Source organism: Spea bombifrons, chromosome 3 (assembly GCF_027358695.1).
Source record: "Spea bombifrons isolate aSpeBom1 chromosome 3, aSpeBom1.2.pri, whole genome shotgun sequence".
In the NCBI taxonomy this organism is placed as follows: domain Eukaryota; kingdom Metazoa; phylum Chordata; class Amphibia; order Anura; family Pelobatidae; genus Spea; species Spea bombifrons.
Window position 1 is genome coordinate 5,843,973 of NC_071089.1, and position 16,212 is coordinate 5,860,184.

Sequence of the window (16,212 nt, forward strand, 5' to 3'; positions counted from 1 at the left end):
TCCACAGATGGCCCCCGCATTCCTAAGGAGCTTACTGCCCTCATGCCTTTAATGGCCACTGACACGCAGTGTCAGGCCGCTCCTGAAGCTTTGACGTGAATTAGCCGGACCGGGAGCAGCCTTTAGCTTTTAATCTCTGGCCGGCTGCCACGGTGCTGCGGGCGATAAACCGCTCTGCTTACCATCCCAGTGCCCAAACTGGGACTCCGATATCTGCCATTCCTGGACAGGGGCACAACACGCCGTGCCCAGGGGCACATAACGCGACATAGCGTGCTCTCTGCCTGCCCATCAGCGCTGCCCGACGAGTGTGGATTCTGTGGGTGCTTTTAACGTAAAGGGGAACTCCCATCACTCTGCCCAAAGTTTATTTTTTTAATAAAGCATTAAGTATGTAAGTTCTTTTAAATATATATATATATAATGTCTCTGGCATCCCCATTAAAGAAAATGTATATTAAAGTGCTCTCTGGCGAACCCTAATCCTCTCAACATGCATTCTTCATAAAGATATATATATATATATGTAAAATACATCACTTACTTGACCTAGAAGCTGCAGCCCTGTTGCCGCAGCAGCCCTTCCCCTCTGTTGTCCTCTTGAAGCAGCCAATCAGTGTCAGAGACGCTCTCCCACTGAAATCAATGGAAGCGATTCCCACGCATGCACATGGGGGTCTGAATAGACCCCCTTCCCCGGTATTCACTAAGCTAACCCGGCGATAAGTATATAAGTACGGTATATATTCTGCCAAACACATCTCCTGCGTGGAAAATGGTTAAGGACGGGGGAGGGGCAAAAGCATATTGCCCCCCCCCCTCCCTCGCATTTTAAAGGAAACACTTTAAAGGTAAAGGGATAGTTTGAGATCAGCGGCAGCCTGTGGCAGAGTCAGCATTTTCTCTTTTGAAGTGCACTCATTATCCTTCCCCGTCCCTACAATCAATAACATAGCAGCAGCGTAACAATAAGGGGCGATAACTTAATGGGGAGGAATAATCATGCAGATCCTGAGTGCAGAAAGTTGCGATGGCAGCTCTGATGGTATACACGTAGGGGGTGATTTATAATCATGTATGATGTCATCGTCGTATGATTGTAATTGTGTGTAACGCAGACAGTGATAGTTACATCGTCATTCGCTGGGCGACCAGCCCGCTCCTGTCTGTGAATATTCGTTGCCATCGTGGCCCCCGCTGAGCCCTTCGTGGCTCGTATCAAATTGTTCTCGGCTTCTAAGGCCCCCGGTGGCCGATCTGATGATGGCTGCTGGTGAACCTCGCTAGAAACTTTTCCGTCATTCCAAGTTAATGCTCAGCCTCCCCGGTGAGGTACGGAGGTGACTCCGAAGCGATGGCCGGACCGGGCAGAAGATAGAATTACCCCAAAGCTGACACCATCGGGGAGGAATAAGAAGGAATTATAGGAATCCCGTCCTTCGGCCAGCGATAACCGTCTTAATTTGGCGTTAAATTATTAATCTGACTCCCCGATGTCAATCCAATAACAAAACGACATCAGTTATGGGAACGGGGCTTATCTCCTTAATGCTGCGTCTGAAAACGCCATCGGGCAATAATCTCTCTTCTGAGAGCTTTAAGAATAAAAGCAGGGGGGTCCTACGGCGTTAATGCAGAAATGCCCCAAAGTGCGCGCTTTTATCGTGTGTAGCCGTGACCGCACATGCGCGCCCGATCGTTGAATGAAGCAGCCGTCCCTGTTTAATGGCTACGAAGCGTCTCGATGTGCTTGCCCGGCGGCTATAAATATACTCGGTACTTTCTTAGGCTGCAGCTTCCCTGCCGCCTGCTGAAGACGAGGGACGTATTCTGGAGAGCTGGATTCTCACGCACTCCCGAGGAGCCCTGTCGCACAACACCGAGGGCCGCTTAATGTGAATATCAGCCGGCGTAACTCATGGAATTTCAAGAATAATTTCCTTTACGAGGAAGAAACACAAAAACCACCTTTTATTTAAAAAAAAAAAAAAAAAAAAAAAAGGAATTCTGGTCCCAAGTACTGAATGTGGCGCAGTTTCCATAGCAACCAATGCTACTTCCTACATCGCATTGCTCTCCTATAACTGCATTGACTCAAGAATTCTGTTTATTTTTATTATTTTTTTTTATCATTGTTTACATTTTTTCTTCTTTTTTTTTTTTTTTTTTTTGGGGGGGGGGTGGCACTTTTTACACCCCAGACACATACGCATGTATAAATAAATACTGGTGCAAGGTGACAGTGAACCAATCAGCTGGTAGATTCTATTGGTTGCTACGGTGACTGCATCATTTTTTTTTTTACCTCTTATCATCAGAATTACATCACCCCCCCGCCATCTTTTGAAAGTTTGTTGTCCCAATAGCCCCCCCCGGCTCCGTCCTTAATGATCTATTTATCATTCTTACTGTAGGAAGAACAAAATCTACTCATTAACTATTCTCAGCTCCTAGAAAAGAGGGGAGGAAACAGGAACAGATCGGCCCCATTCGGCCCCCGTCTAGTCGCCCGTTTCTCCTGCTGTAAAGATTTGAAACCTTAATCAGTCGTTGGTCTCGTCTTAAATTCAGGAGCCGTCTGTCTATCCCATGCATGTTTAATACCCTCGCTGTATTACCCTCTACCACTTCTGCTGGGAGGCTGCTCTACTTATGTACTACCCAGTTGCTAGCAGTTATCTGGAAGCTGAGAAATATTTTTATTTCAAGCTCTTAATTCTGAGATTAGAGTCGTGTTCCATAAAACAGATTTTCGGGATGAGGCGTCTCTGTGGATGCGCGTGTTTCCGGGGGACGTCACTGGGAATAGTCCGTCTTTGTTGCCCAGATCTGCTGATGTCAGCCGTTTCCCCCCCGCGAGCCGTTTTCACGCCGGGCTGTTCTGCGGGCTCCAGAATACTCGGTGATCATTGATCTGAGTGAATGGGCCGCTCTCCATGTGATGTCTTCTGCGACAAAACAAGCGCGTTCCCATAATGGAGAAATTGCTGGCAGCTCATTATGGACAGAGGGGCGCAGGATTTAGTTTGTTTTGCCCCAAACACACGGCTTCGGCAGAGTATATATACAGGAACTTTATCCACGATCATTAACTAAGAAGTGCCTATTATTATTATTATTATTATAACCATTAATTATTATTATTATTAATTATCATCAATTATTATCATTATCATCATCATTAATTATTATTAATTATTATTATTATTATTATCATCATCATTCATTATTATTATTATTATTAATTATTATTATTACTATTCTCATCATTTATTATTATCATTATAATTCTTATTATCATTATTATTATTAATGACTATTATTACCGGTATTATTATTCTTATTAATGACATAATTAATCGAATTATTACTATTTAAAGAGGATCTGTCCAAAAAATTGTAGATGACAGGGTCCGCTGCAGGGAAGTATAATATGTTTAATATGTATCATGCAGCGTAACCGCTATAAAATCTATATATAAGAAGTGAGAATATAGGCTCCCGGTGCTTATGGCTGCCCAGGACACTGCGCATGCGCACTCCCTTCCCAAAACGCTGTACGCAATCGTGTGCTCAGCGGTGTGACCGTGGAAAGGGTTATAGACGCACCCAGCAGCCATGTTTGTAGTCTTTACGTGGTTTAGGTAATGGGTGGGGGGCTGATTTGACATTTCCCCTATACATTTCTGAGCCAATAGCATGATGTATAGGTGAAGAGTTGCCCCCCCCCCACAATGTGCCGCCTTCTCTTTTCCCGATGACAGTTAGAATATTTATTTGCCAGGCCAGGAATACACAGAGCTGCGTTGGCAGTGAAATAGTTTGGGTTCTGATAATGGTGATAAACGTTTCAGGGTATTAGGTCTGCGTTCTCTCTTTATGATTCTTATTTATGTTTGATGTCAAATCCGACTAAAAACTCACCCAAGTCTCTCTTAGTCCTATCCAGAAAATAAAGGAGTACCCCTCAAACATGTATTGGAACTAGAAGAATAGGAAAAGGGTTTGGGTGGGACCCGCTTACCGTTCTATAGGGGACGCAGGGACCAGCTAGATTGTAGCTATTTCTACGCAGCTATACAATGTATATAGATATTTTATTTTATGTAGTTAAAAGTTAAGTTTTAACCTTTTCTGGGTCCCGATTTTACTCGTATAAACATTCTCTGCATCTCCAGATATTTCTTACATTTAAAATATATATATTTTTCTTTATTTCCAGAGACATCAAGCCGGATAATATCTTGCTGGATATGAATGGACACATTCGACTGGCGGATTTTGGCTCCTGTTTAAAACTCATGGAGGATGGCACGGTAGGCTCCTCTTCCCAAATTTTAACCGCACTTCTTTAATCGCAAATTGATTAAACGGCAGATCCCTTTTGTTTTAAAGTGTTTGCGTTCTTGAGGTTCCTGCATGCGTGGAGCCATGTTTTGGGTACAAGTTCCATCCCCCTCTCTCGTGATCCCTCGTGCCTTACCAGATACTGCCTGATACAGCTCAGAGTAGACCACGGTTCTTCTCAAAGGTACCTAGTTGTAAGGTTAAAACTAAAAATAGTAAAATAAAATAAATTAAAAATAAGGATTTAAAAAAATAAAAAAAATAAATTCAAAATAAGGAATTAAAAAATAAAAATAAATAAAAAATAAAAAAAATAAATTAAAAATAAGGAATTAAAAATAAATAAAAAAAAATTAAAAATAAGGAATTAAAAAATAATAAATAAAAAATGAAAATAAGAAAAAAATTTGAGCACTCACCGCTTAACGGTTGGCTTTTTTGTGGGTGCCGTATACAGTATACCCTGCTGTGCTGCTATACTGCTGCCACATTCAAATCCATCAAACTATAAGCCGTATTATACGCTCTGATGGTCAGTATGTACTGGAACCCCTTTATCAACGCAACTACCTGGTTTTAATGTTGTGGGCCAACAATTGTAATCAGAGGCTGTAATATCAGCGTGGGTGCAGCTCACCAGTCTGTGGGACCCCCTGCCACAGGGGGTCATATTGGGTTTCATGGAAACTCAGAAGAAGCATGAGAGCTCAGATACAGAGTTACCGTTTAGGTGATTAGCTGGAAACGCAGGCAAGTCTTTGAGTGATTCTGTCTCCCCCAGGATAGTCCATATAGTCAAGAAGACCCCCTGGAGAGTTAGTATGGTCAAGGAGACCCCTTGGAGAGTTAGTATAGTCAAGGAGACCCCCTGGAGAGTTAGTATAGTCTAGGAGACCCCCTGGAGAGTTAGTATAGTCTAGGAGACCCCCTGGAGAGTTAGTATAGTCAAGTAACATAACATAACAAGTAGTATTTATATAGCTCCTTTCTCCCAGTGGGACTCAAAATGCTTTTTTAGCGCTCGCTCTCGGAATTTACCGGCTGCTGAATATTAGGTGTTATTATTACTCATTTATCGAGCTCGGGAGGGTGGAGAGCTGAGTTGACCCTGCTGGAGGGTCTGTATAGTAAAGGAAACCCCTTGGAGCATTCATTTGGTCTACTAGATACCTTGTTGAGTTTGTGTTAGAAAAATGCTTATGTTATCATAAATATTATTGCTGACAAAGACAGTAGAAAATGTCTAGTCTATGATGTATCACGAGTTGCGCCAACATATCTACTAAGAGGCGTAACCTGCTTAAAAAGTAACCAATCAGAATGATGCATGCTATTAGAAGCAGATAAGAAGTATAAGAAGTTATATAAACCATGTAATCCAAATACGTAATTAGACAACGCTTCGACTTTTGTGTGTTGTGTGCCTTGTCTCGATTATGCGCATAATCTAAATAAAGAAAAAACTTTTTCTGAGGAGAATTCGACCATTAATTCAACCAACAGTTTGTATGGTCAAGAAGACTCATTGAGAGATTGTGGGTTCCTTCCTACTCCTGTAGCCACATCAGCAATTATCCTTGTAATTACAGCAGAAATAATGAACTTTTGGTCATCGGGAATATTTGTATCTCCCACTCACACTTTCCCTAAGGGTTGTCGGTTTACACGATGCTGAGTGTGATGGATCTTGAATCTCTCAGCGGGTTCTAGATCAATTTGCAGTCGTACTGAATGATCTCTGCCCTTCTAGGTCCAGTCGTCTGTGGCCGTCGGAACTCCGGACTACATCTCTCCTGAGATTCTTCAGGCCATGGAAGACGGGAAGGGGAAGTACGGGCCGGAATGTGACTGGTGGTCTCTCGGGGTCTGCATGTACGAAATGCTGTATGGAGAAACGCCGTTCTACGCGGAGTCTTTAGTAGAGACGTACGGGAAGATAATGAACCATAAAGTAAGCATCGCTGGTTTCTCGCCATCTTGGTTTTTTCCACCATGGATAATGCAACCTAAAGGGTAAAAAATGCAGCAGTGAAAAAAGTTATTTTGTGCTTCTGATGCTTAATGAGGCTTAAAAAGTCATAAATGGGTTAAATTGAACATCTCCAGGACACCCCCCTTAAGGGAACGGCAGCTCCGAGGGTAACCCCCCCCCAGCTTGCTGACCCCAGTACGTCCCTTTAACTCATCGCCACGATCAGGAGCTCGGTCGCTTGCTCTCTACAGATGGTTTCCACACCTGCGAGCAGACGGAGCCATTAAAACATTTTATTTCCCAGTGTTTTTAATGGCTGATGTGGAATCGCCTATTGCTCTTTTTATGCTGCTATGGCAACCTATTAGTAGCCTTTTGGTACCATGTGACCACAAGGCAGTAATATGCCATAAGGGAATCACGAATTCCCGACAGGTTTTAATTCAGAAGCGATATCATTATTGTTCCCTATATTACATGAATTATACCGGAGTTTAATTCAGCAGGATAGGCATTGCAGCGTCTTAAAGCGCAAAAGAGATAATTCCCTGCTTGACCACAGCTGGGATGCTGTGCACAGTAACAGTTCTCACCCGTTTGTCCCATCTTGCTTTGTCCTCAAGGAGCGGTTCCAGTTTCCAACTCAATTAGCAGACGTCTCCGAACACGCCAAGGACTTAATCCGAAGGCTGATATGCAGCAGGGAGCACCGGCTGGGTCAGAACGGCATCGAGGACTTTAAGAATCACCCGTTCTTCGCCGGCATCGACTGGGAGAACATCCGCAACTGCGAAGCGCCTTATATCCCCGACGTCAGCAGCCCGACAGACACGTCCAACTTCGACGTTGATGACGACTGCTTGAAGAACTGCGTAAGTCCAAGTCCGTCTGTCCTGATAATGAAGCTGCCTCGGAGGGGCCGGGCATTCACATCAACTCGGCCCAACGTATAGCAAACGCCATGATACATTTATTGTGTGTAGCCACCACAAACCTAACTCTATACCTGCCAACAGTCCCGTATTTCCCGGGGGAGTCACTAGCGTTGATCCCTATCCCACCTGGGTGTTCCCAAGCTGTACGGCGTCTCTTCACGGTGCCATAAAGGCAGATGCCGGGGGGGCCGGTTACAGATCGTCTTGTTTCTGGTGATATTGTAGGGCAGTAGCGGATTTTTAAGTTCTATTTTACTATATTTTTCCCTGTAAAACAAGAGAAACAAATATATTTACGCGGCACGACAGCAAACTGGCCGGCGCTTGGGGTAGATCTGGCTTGGATTTGGGACAGGAGCGCAACTAAGTATATATTTTTTTTTTGTTCATTACAATCACTGCCTCATCCGGTTACAGAATCTCCGCTTGGCTTCGCCGCGCAGCCGCTTGGAAGCAGATGGGGTTGAAAAATCTTCCTTCCAGTTTTAAACATCTGGACTGATGAGAAGCCCACGAGCTAAAACTGCCCTGAAATTAACTTGTTTAACTCTAAATCCCTTTTCCAGTGGCCATGCTGTGTATTCCTAGCTAAACACTACCGTAGAAATTTCCTGGCTTTTGAAAGAAAAGCAGATTTTGTCTCATTAAAATAACATGAAATGGATTAGAATTCCAGCGCAGACGGGGTTAATGTTGTAAATGACTATTTTAGCTGGAAATGGCTGGTTTTTAAAGGAATCTCTTTATAGGCGGACAGAGGCCCTTTATCACTCCCATCACTCCTGTGTTCCAGTGGCCCTTTATCACTCCCATCACTCCTGTGTTCCAGTGGCCTTTTATCACTCCCATCACTCCTGTGTTCCAGTGGCCCTTTATCACTCCCATCACTCCTGTGTTCCAGTGGCCTTTTATCACTCCCATCACTCCTGTGTTGCAGTGGCCCTTTATCACTCCCATCACTCCTGTGTTCCAACGGCCCTTTATCACTCCCATCACTCCTGTGTTGCAGTGGCCCTTTATCACTCCCATCACTCCTGTGTGTCAATGGCCCTTTATCACTCCCATCACTCCTGTGTTCCAATGGCCCTTTATCACTCCCATCACTCCTGTGTTCCAGTGGCCCTTTATCGCTCCCATCACTCCTGTGTTCCAGTGGCACGTTGTGTTCCAAGTTTAAGTTTAAAAGGCTAATTAATGGTTAGAAAACCCTTTTGCGATTATGTTACAGACAGAAATTTCCTTGTTTCCACCCCAAACTTTTGAACAGTAGTGTATTCGTAAGGTGATATCGCACGGACCCTGGCAGTGTGTACATGCTACTTTGTGGCCCTTTTTTGGCTGTTAATGATTTGGGCCCCTAAGCCTTGGGTCCTTTTTAGTCAATAGAAAAGATCTAGAATCGCATAAACATTCAGGGTTTTAGAGGCGTCTTCGTCAGACGGAAGCGTCGGTGACTTTTTATGTATTTTTTTTTATATTTGCCCAATAATAAAAGTTATCGGCTCAGACTAAAGATAACGATACAGATACACGTGTGATACGGATCGCGCGGCGCAGATACAGATCGTAGACTAACTTGTACCGGCCTCTTCCGCAGGAGACCATGCCGCCGCCGACACACACGGGATTTTCCGGCCACCATCTTCCATTTGTGGGATTTACTTACACAAGCGAGTGGTGAGTTGGTCTGCGGGAGTAGCGATCGATCGCCGATAAGGGGAAGGGGATGAGTTTTCTGTGTCGCACGTCTGGTTCTGGGGGTATTCATGTCATCGCTGGTGAAATTTACCGTATTCTCCTTCACTCCATAACATCGATAACAAAGCGTTAGCCTTTCTGATGTTATTTTGATATTAGATGAAATACATTGCTTGGATAAAAAGACCATTTTCTTACTCTACGCTAGAGAAGGATTGATACCGGGAACTAGAGAGGGCATTCTGGGGGGTTTTTAATGATATTTAATCATATATGGTTATCTCAGCATAAATAACTACATTTATTAAAACTATTATTAAAACGTAGCAGTAGTATTAGTAGTAGTGGTAATAACAGTAGTATTAGTAATAGTAATAGCGTAGTAGTAGTAATAATAGTAATATCAGTAGAAGTGGTAGCAGTAATAGTAGCAGTAGTAGTAATATCAGTAGTAGTAGTAGTAGTAATAGGAGTAGTAATAGCGTAGTAGTAGTAGTAGTAGTAATATCAGTAGTACTAGTAGTAGTAGTAATAGTGTAGTAGTAGCAGTAATTGTAATATCAGTAGTAGTGGTAATAGCAGTAGTAGTAATAGCATAGTAGTAGTAGTAGTAATAGTAGCAGTAGTAGTAGCAGTAGTAGTAGTAGTAGTATTAGCAGTAGTAGTAATAATAGCTCGTGTTTCCCAAGCAGTGTATTTGTTTTGGAGCCATATAGTTTTCCGTTTGACCTTCTGGAAGCTGAGATGGGTGGCAGCCTGTGGCAGAATCTGTGTTAATCAATCCACTCAACCTGAGGTTGCCACCTTCCTACTCCTGTACGGAGATATTTCCAGCGTATAAATCATATCCCTCCGCTCGTATATATGCCCCCAGTTAATGTATTCATTATAGCTGAAAAAAGGAACCTCTTAGATACCATGCAGCCGTGTGACACCCGACGTGTGTTTGTTTCCCCCCCCCCCAGTGTACTTTCGGATAGGCGCTCCCTGAGAGAGGCATCTGGGACGTCCAGCACAGACCTGGACGCCGCCGTCCAGAGGACCCTGGAAGACAGTTTGGCGACGGAGGCGTACGAGAGGAGGATACGGCGCCTGGAACAGGAGAAGCTGGAACTGAGCCGGAAGCTGCAGGGTGAGTGCGTGATCCGAATCGCGGGAGAGAGGAGCGGCTTCCCTACCCTCTGCCGCACGTTAACAGCGGCCCCATTTGGCCCCCGTCTAGTCTGCCCGTTTTTCCTGCTGTAAAGACTCAAACCTTAATCAGTCGTTGGTCTCGTCTTAGATTCAGGAGCCGCATGTCTATCCCACGCGTGTTTAAATCCCATGCGTGCTGTATGTTCACTGTGTGTCCTCCGTGTTTTATCTTCTCAGAGTCCACGCAGGCTGTCCAGGATCTTCAGTATTCTGCGGTCGATGGTCCGGTCACCGCAAGCAAGGATTTGGAAATCAAGTCTTTGAAGGAGGAAATAGACAAGCTGAAAACCCACGGTACGAACCCAAAACCCAAACCCAACAAACGCTTCCTTTAATCATTTTTAAAAAGGGCTTTTCAGTCATAGTCCAGGTTTTACGGCCAAGTCCTGTACGGAGACGATATCTTCGCGCTCAGCCCCCCCCCCACCGTATGAAGCGGAATAGCAGAATGGTCTCTCTGGCCGCCAGTTTCCATTCGGTTAGAGTAATAAAATGTTTCTGCGTTATGCGCTTCGTTGTGAAGGAACGCCGGAGCCCGCGGACGTTCTCACGCAGTCCGGATATATGTGTCGGGTCTCGTGGTATTAGCAGCAAAAATCATTTTCGCTCGTGTCCCCTTGGACTTGATTCAATTTAATATAACGTAGAGACGGCGGCTATAAAGAAGGCATGTATCGCTATTAATATGTAATATAACCGTGCGGGGCTGGTGCGGGAGTTTTCTGCCCCCCCCCGTCTCTTTCTCTTTGTCCTTCTTGCAAGCATTTGCTTGCTTTTAGGAGAAAACCTGATGATGTGGCCCCTAGTCCTACCTAGGTCGCCTATACGTCATTATACAACGCCTTGGGGCCACTGAGCTGTTTTCATGGAAAACAAGGAGATTTCTGTCTGTAGCATAATTACAAAAGAGTTTCTAACCAACAATTAGCCTTTTAAACTTAATCTTGGATCAGCGAACACAACGTGCCATTGGAACGCAGGAGTGATGGGAGTGATAAAGGGCCATTGGAACACAGGAGTGATGGGAGTGATAAAGGGCCATTGGAACGCAGGAGTGAAGGGAGTGATAAAGGGCCATTGGAACCCAGGAGTGATGGGAGTGATAAAGGGCCACTGCAACACAGGAGTGATGGGAGTGATAAAGGAGTGATGGGAGTGCCCCAGGGACACCCCAGGGTATGCCATTCCAGTGGCCCTTTATCACTCCCATCACTCCTGTGTTCCAATGGTCATTGTGTGATGAAGGGCCATTGGAACACATGTGAGTGATAGAGGAGGGATGGGGGTGATAGAGGAGTGATGGGGGTAATAGAGGAGGGATGGGGTGATAGAGGAGGGATGGGGTAATAGAGGAGGGATGGGGTGATAGAGGAGTGATGGGGATAATAGAGGGGGGATGGGCTTGATAGAGGAGTGATGGGGGTAATAGAGGGGGGATGGGGTGATAGAGGAGGGATGGGGGTGATAGAGGAGTGATGGGGGTGATAGAGGAAGAGATTCCATTGAAAATCAGCCATTTCTAGCCTCTAGTACTCAGCTTGTGTTGAGTACCGGCCGTCTTGGCCTCCTCAAGTCTTTATGTAACAATTTGTTTATATTACATGAATCTATAGAACGCCGGCAGATTCCATAACACTGTTACTAGGGTGAAAAGTAACAATAATATTAAAAGCGATAAGATCCGATAAGACGGTAACACACGTGAGACATGTACGGGAGGAGAGGAGGGCTCCGCTCACGGGAGCTGACGCTCGGTCTCTACGAGGCGTAAGGAGAGCGGCTACTTGGGCAATGTCCACTTGATTGCAGCGAGGAGGAAGTGGAGAAGGAATGGTTTCTTCAGGCTGCTGGCTGAGGGTGTTAGGATGGGGGCTGTCCGCTTCTCTGATGGATAGGTGGGCTTTTAGCGGCTTTTACAGACAAAGTGTGAAAAATGTTCTACAAGCCGCCTGAAATCTAAACATTGAGTCACACGTCGGCCTGGGGAGCGATGTCTGATCACCGGCAGAATATGATAAAACACACTATGCAAAAAAAAATTGGGATTTAGTTTCTTTTAACTAAAATGAGGATTTAAGTGAAAAAAAAACAGTTGTAGGCTGTAGCACGCGTGTGAGAGGCTGTTCCATGTATCTACTACCTTCTCAGCAACGTAAAAGTCAGCACTCATCGTGGCTGTAATGACCGATCCAGGGTGTGAGGGGTTAAAGGGACTGAACGCTTGTCCACCTGCCCGTTTTTTTTTTTTATGGAAGCCAATTACGGTTTGCGGAGAAGCCCCGGCGCAGGGAGCCGGAATTCTGCTGCCTGTCAGCGCTCCAGGCATGTGTTTCCAATACTCGGCTCGGAGGAATCCCAGAGCGTGCCAAGTATGTGAACGATAACAGCAGAGAAGTGGCTCGCGCATGCAGTCGGTTTACTGCGATTAAACTCTCCCCTCTTTGTCGGTGACCTTGGAGGCGCTCGCCCCAAAACACGCTCCCCGCGTTCGCCGGTCAGGAAATCTCCCGCGCTCCGTAAATCCCGCTCTTTCCACCCGTTTCGCTGCGGCAGTGCAGATGCAGTAAGGAGAGAGTATTGAGCGCTTCCTCGGAGTGTCGGCTACGTCGGGCGATCAGATAGCGGCGGCGGCGTTCCAGGCGCACTCCTGTCTGCCGCCTCTGCCAAATCTCTCGCTTTCTGTATTATTTTCTGCCCGCTTATTTTATTTAGAAAGCAGGGTCCGTGGCGGCTCAGCAGTCGCGCTTTTACTTGTTTAAAGCCCCTCTGATCTGGAAACAATTAAACCCACGGGACCCGGACCAAGTACAATGCAAAGTACAGGAGCCCCCGTCTAATCTGCCCGTTCCTCCTGCTGTAAAGACTCGAACCTTAATAAGTCGTTGGTCTCGTCTTAGATTCAGGAGCCGTATGTCTATCCCATGCATGTTTAAAGCCCCTCGCTGTATTACCCTCTACCACTTCTACTGGGAGGCTGTTCCACTTATCAACCACCCTCTCAGTAAAGTAAAACTTCCTTACATTCCATCTAAACCTCTGACCAAGTTTTAGATGATGACCTCTTGTCCAAACATTTCTTCTGGCATGGTCTCTCTCATCCACTCTCTTCTCTCCCCAAGACCGGACATACTGAGATCCCTCGGTCTTTCTTGATCATTTTTTTCCGGAACGCTCTCCTGAATGTCTATGTCCTTGCAGAGCTGGGCGCTCCAGAACTGTACGCAATACTCTAGGCATCCGCCGGCGCTCCTAGGGCACAAGTCACACGTTACCAGTAGCCCCATCTTATCGCTCTCTTCAGAGACGGCTGGTGTTGACATCTCCGGATCTCCTTCTCCTCACCCAGAGAAATCCCAAATATTAACCTCTGTGACTAAACCTAGAAGAAGCTGTTCCACAAGGAGCAAATATTTAATATTTATGGAATTTCACAGATCTTACCCAAAAAGTATTTTAACAGCAAAGATTTTCTGAGCTCCAGATCTGTTCTCTCGTTACAGATCGGCTCCTTCGATTATTGCTCATTGTTCTTTCAATCTAAAGCGATGTCAGGGGGTCGCACATCCATCGTATAATTGGGGTAATAGTTTGGGGTCTTTTCTTGTATTTTCTGCCCACCAGGGCTAAACAAGCAATATCACGCACAATACACAACGAAACACGGATCGTTAACGTCCCTGCTGCCACGATCTGCCACGACCCGCCACGGGCGCATTAACCGAGCAGATGGCTTCACGCAATAGTTGGGTATTAGGGATAAAGAAACGCGATCTTAACCTCTTCAACCCCGGAGCGATCATTTTTTCCCATGGAATCACAGCAAAATTATTCTGGGGCTGGACAGCGATCGGCAGCTTTATTTTTTTTAAAAAAATTACCTTTTCAGGGAAAAAAAATAGCATTTGTTTTAGTTTTATTATCCTGCTGGACGGCGCCACTGGAACTCAATAACACGATGATGAAACCAGTGGATTATTCATTTCCTATAAATATATCTATTTATATATTATTATTATTTATTGTTTTATATAGCGCCATCAAATTCCGTAATATATATAATTATAACGGATATATATATATATAATTCTTCACATTCAGCTTCTTTATTTGTTTCTAATGAATGAAAGTGTTAAATTCTTTTACTGTTGCTGTTCCCAGTGAAGTTTCGTTGAGTACAGTGTATCTAGAATAATAAATGTATCCCGTTGCTAATAAGACATTCTTTTTAATGACGGGTAACTAAAGCTAAAGCTAAAGCCGTTATATTGAGGCGTCCGTTAAACTCCTTTACCGTTCCTCCTCCAGGGCCCGGCCAGTTGAACCGACAGCTCGAGAAGACCGATGTGACGCGGCAGGACGCGGAGGAATTTTCCCGGCAAATCAAGGCGTTTGAGAAACAAGTGAAAATGCTGAAACAGGAGAAGGAGGACCTCAACAAGGTGAAGACGGCCATTCTGCGCTGGAGTTATAGGGGCTGTGCTTTAATGACAGCAGATCAATGTCATACGGGAATGGGTAACCACTAAACGATTGTTTATAGCCCCCAAGAATCGTTAGTATGGAACACGACCTGCGCATGCTCATTATCAACGAAGCAGCAGCCAATCCCATGTGGGCTAAGAATACATCGTTGTTCAGACGTCATGCGTGCGATTAGTTGCTGCAACCCTTATTGGTTTCAGAACGGAATGTCTACTGAGCATGTGCAGGAAGTGTACCGGCGCACACCTCCTGCTTTCAGTAGAGGCAGCCGGGGGGAGGAGTTACACGAGACAGAAGTCTCCTTTTCTAACGCCCATAACTAAAGAACGCCGGCACCTATTTACATGCCGCAAAATGCGCTGTAATCCATGCAAAATGGGCTTATATATATATATATATATATATATATATATATATATATATGCATTTATTGTGACAAGACGTCACATGTGCGGTTTGTGCAACATATCTAACAAAAGACAATGCCCTCTTGACGCCTCTGTGTTTAGGAGTTATTGGAGTCCAGTGAAAGGTTGAAGTCCCAGGCCAAGGAGCTGAAAGAAGCCCAGAGCCAGCGGAAGCAGGCCGCGCAGGAGATGGCGGAGCTCAACGAGCGGCTGGCGGAGCTGCGCACCCACAAGCAGAAGTTCGTCCGCCAGCTGCGTGACAAGGAAGAGGAGATGGATGGGGTGGCGCAGAAAGTAGAGAGCTTACGGCAAGAGCTGCGGCGGGCGGAAAGAGCCAAAAAAGAGGTCCGTGAGTAACAATGTAACAAGAGATAGTAAGATGGCGTCGCTGTCTGGCAGCGGGCTGGTTACGTGTCCATCGTGGTGCCGGCTGGGTTCGGATGGCCGCTGTTTCGTTGGCGCACCAGCCTGTATCACAACGAATGTCTTTCTCCTCGCAGCTTGAAGCTCAGTCCGAGGCAGCAGCAGCTGAAGCCTCCAAGGACCGGAAGCTGCGGGAGAGGAGTGAGCAGTACGCCAAGCAGCTGGAGGGCGAGCTGGAGGCGCTCAAAGTGAGTGAACCTTATCCCGGCCGCGGATCAGGAAGCCTTGTTGGGCGTGAGAAGTGAGGCCGGATTTATAGATAGGGTAGAGGGTCGCGGACTTTCAGTTAATGAGAGCGGCTTGTGAGTGATGGACTCCATGGCCTTAACTCTCACGGGGCGAGAAACCGTTACTGACGCTTTAAAGGTGCCGTTCCACTTACTCTGTTTAATTAACCGCTACTCTAACAAAACGCAGCATTAGAAGCATAATTCGTAGTTCTGTTAAACGCCCAGATCCTTCTCAGAAATGATTCCTGTGACTCAGAAGTAGGCACCGATACATGCCATGCCATGGAAATACTTAAAAAATTCCCGTCTCGGGGTGATCTGTGGGGTCCATTTAAATTCCCATGGTATTCCTTTTGCAAAAACACACGGGAGCTCTTTGAAGTCCCCATGGGCTTCGTGTCACCTCTGCGCATGCGTTGCAAGCCCTCCCATTAAAATCAATGCCTCAAGCAGCCAATCAGCGGCAAGAAATGTCAAACTAGGGCAGCTGCAGCAACAGGGCTGCAACTTCTAGGTCAGGTCTT

At 45.5% G+C, this 16,212-nt stretch overlaps 1 protein-coding gene across 3 annotated transcripts in view; it reads left to right on the plus strand.

The window, feature by feature from the left end:
- CDC42BPA (CDC42 binding protein kinase alpha) overlaps positions 1–16,212 on the plus strand; it is an 80,921-nt gene that overhangs the window by 36,118 nt on the left and 28,591 nt on the right. For all 3 annotated transcript variants that reach the window (XM_053459328.1, XM_053459330.1, XM_053459329.1), the window contains exons 6-14: positions 4,223–4,316; positions 6,098–6,298; positions 6,943–7,191; positions 8,852–8,931; positions 9,918–10,084; positions 10,324–10,440; positions 14,452–14,585; positions 15,138–15,380; positions 15,536–15,646. In XM_053459328.1, coding sequence (XP_053315303.1) covers positions 4,223–4,316; positions 6,098–6,298; positions 6,943–7,191; positions 8,852–8,931; positions 9,918–10,084; positions 10,324–10,440; positions 14,452–14,585; positions 15,138–15,380; positions 15,536–15,646 — 1,396 coding nt within the window. The remainder of the gene's footprint in view (positions 1–4,222; positions 4,317–6,097; positions 6,299–6,942; positions 7,192–8,851; positions 8,932–9,917; positions 10,085–10,323; positions 10,441–14,451; positions 14,586–15,137; positions 15,381–15,535; positions 15,647–16,212) is intronic.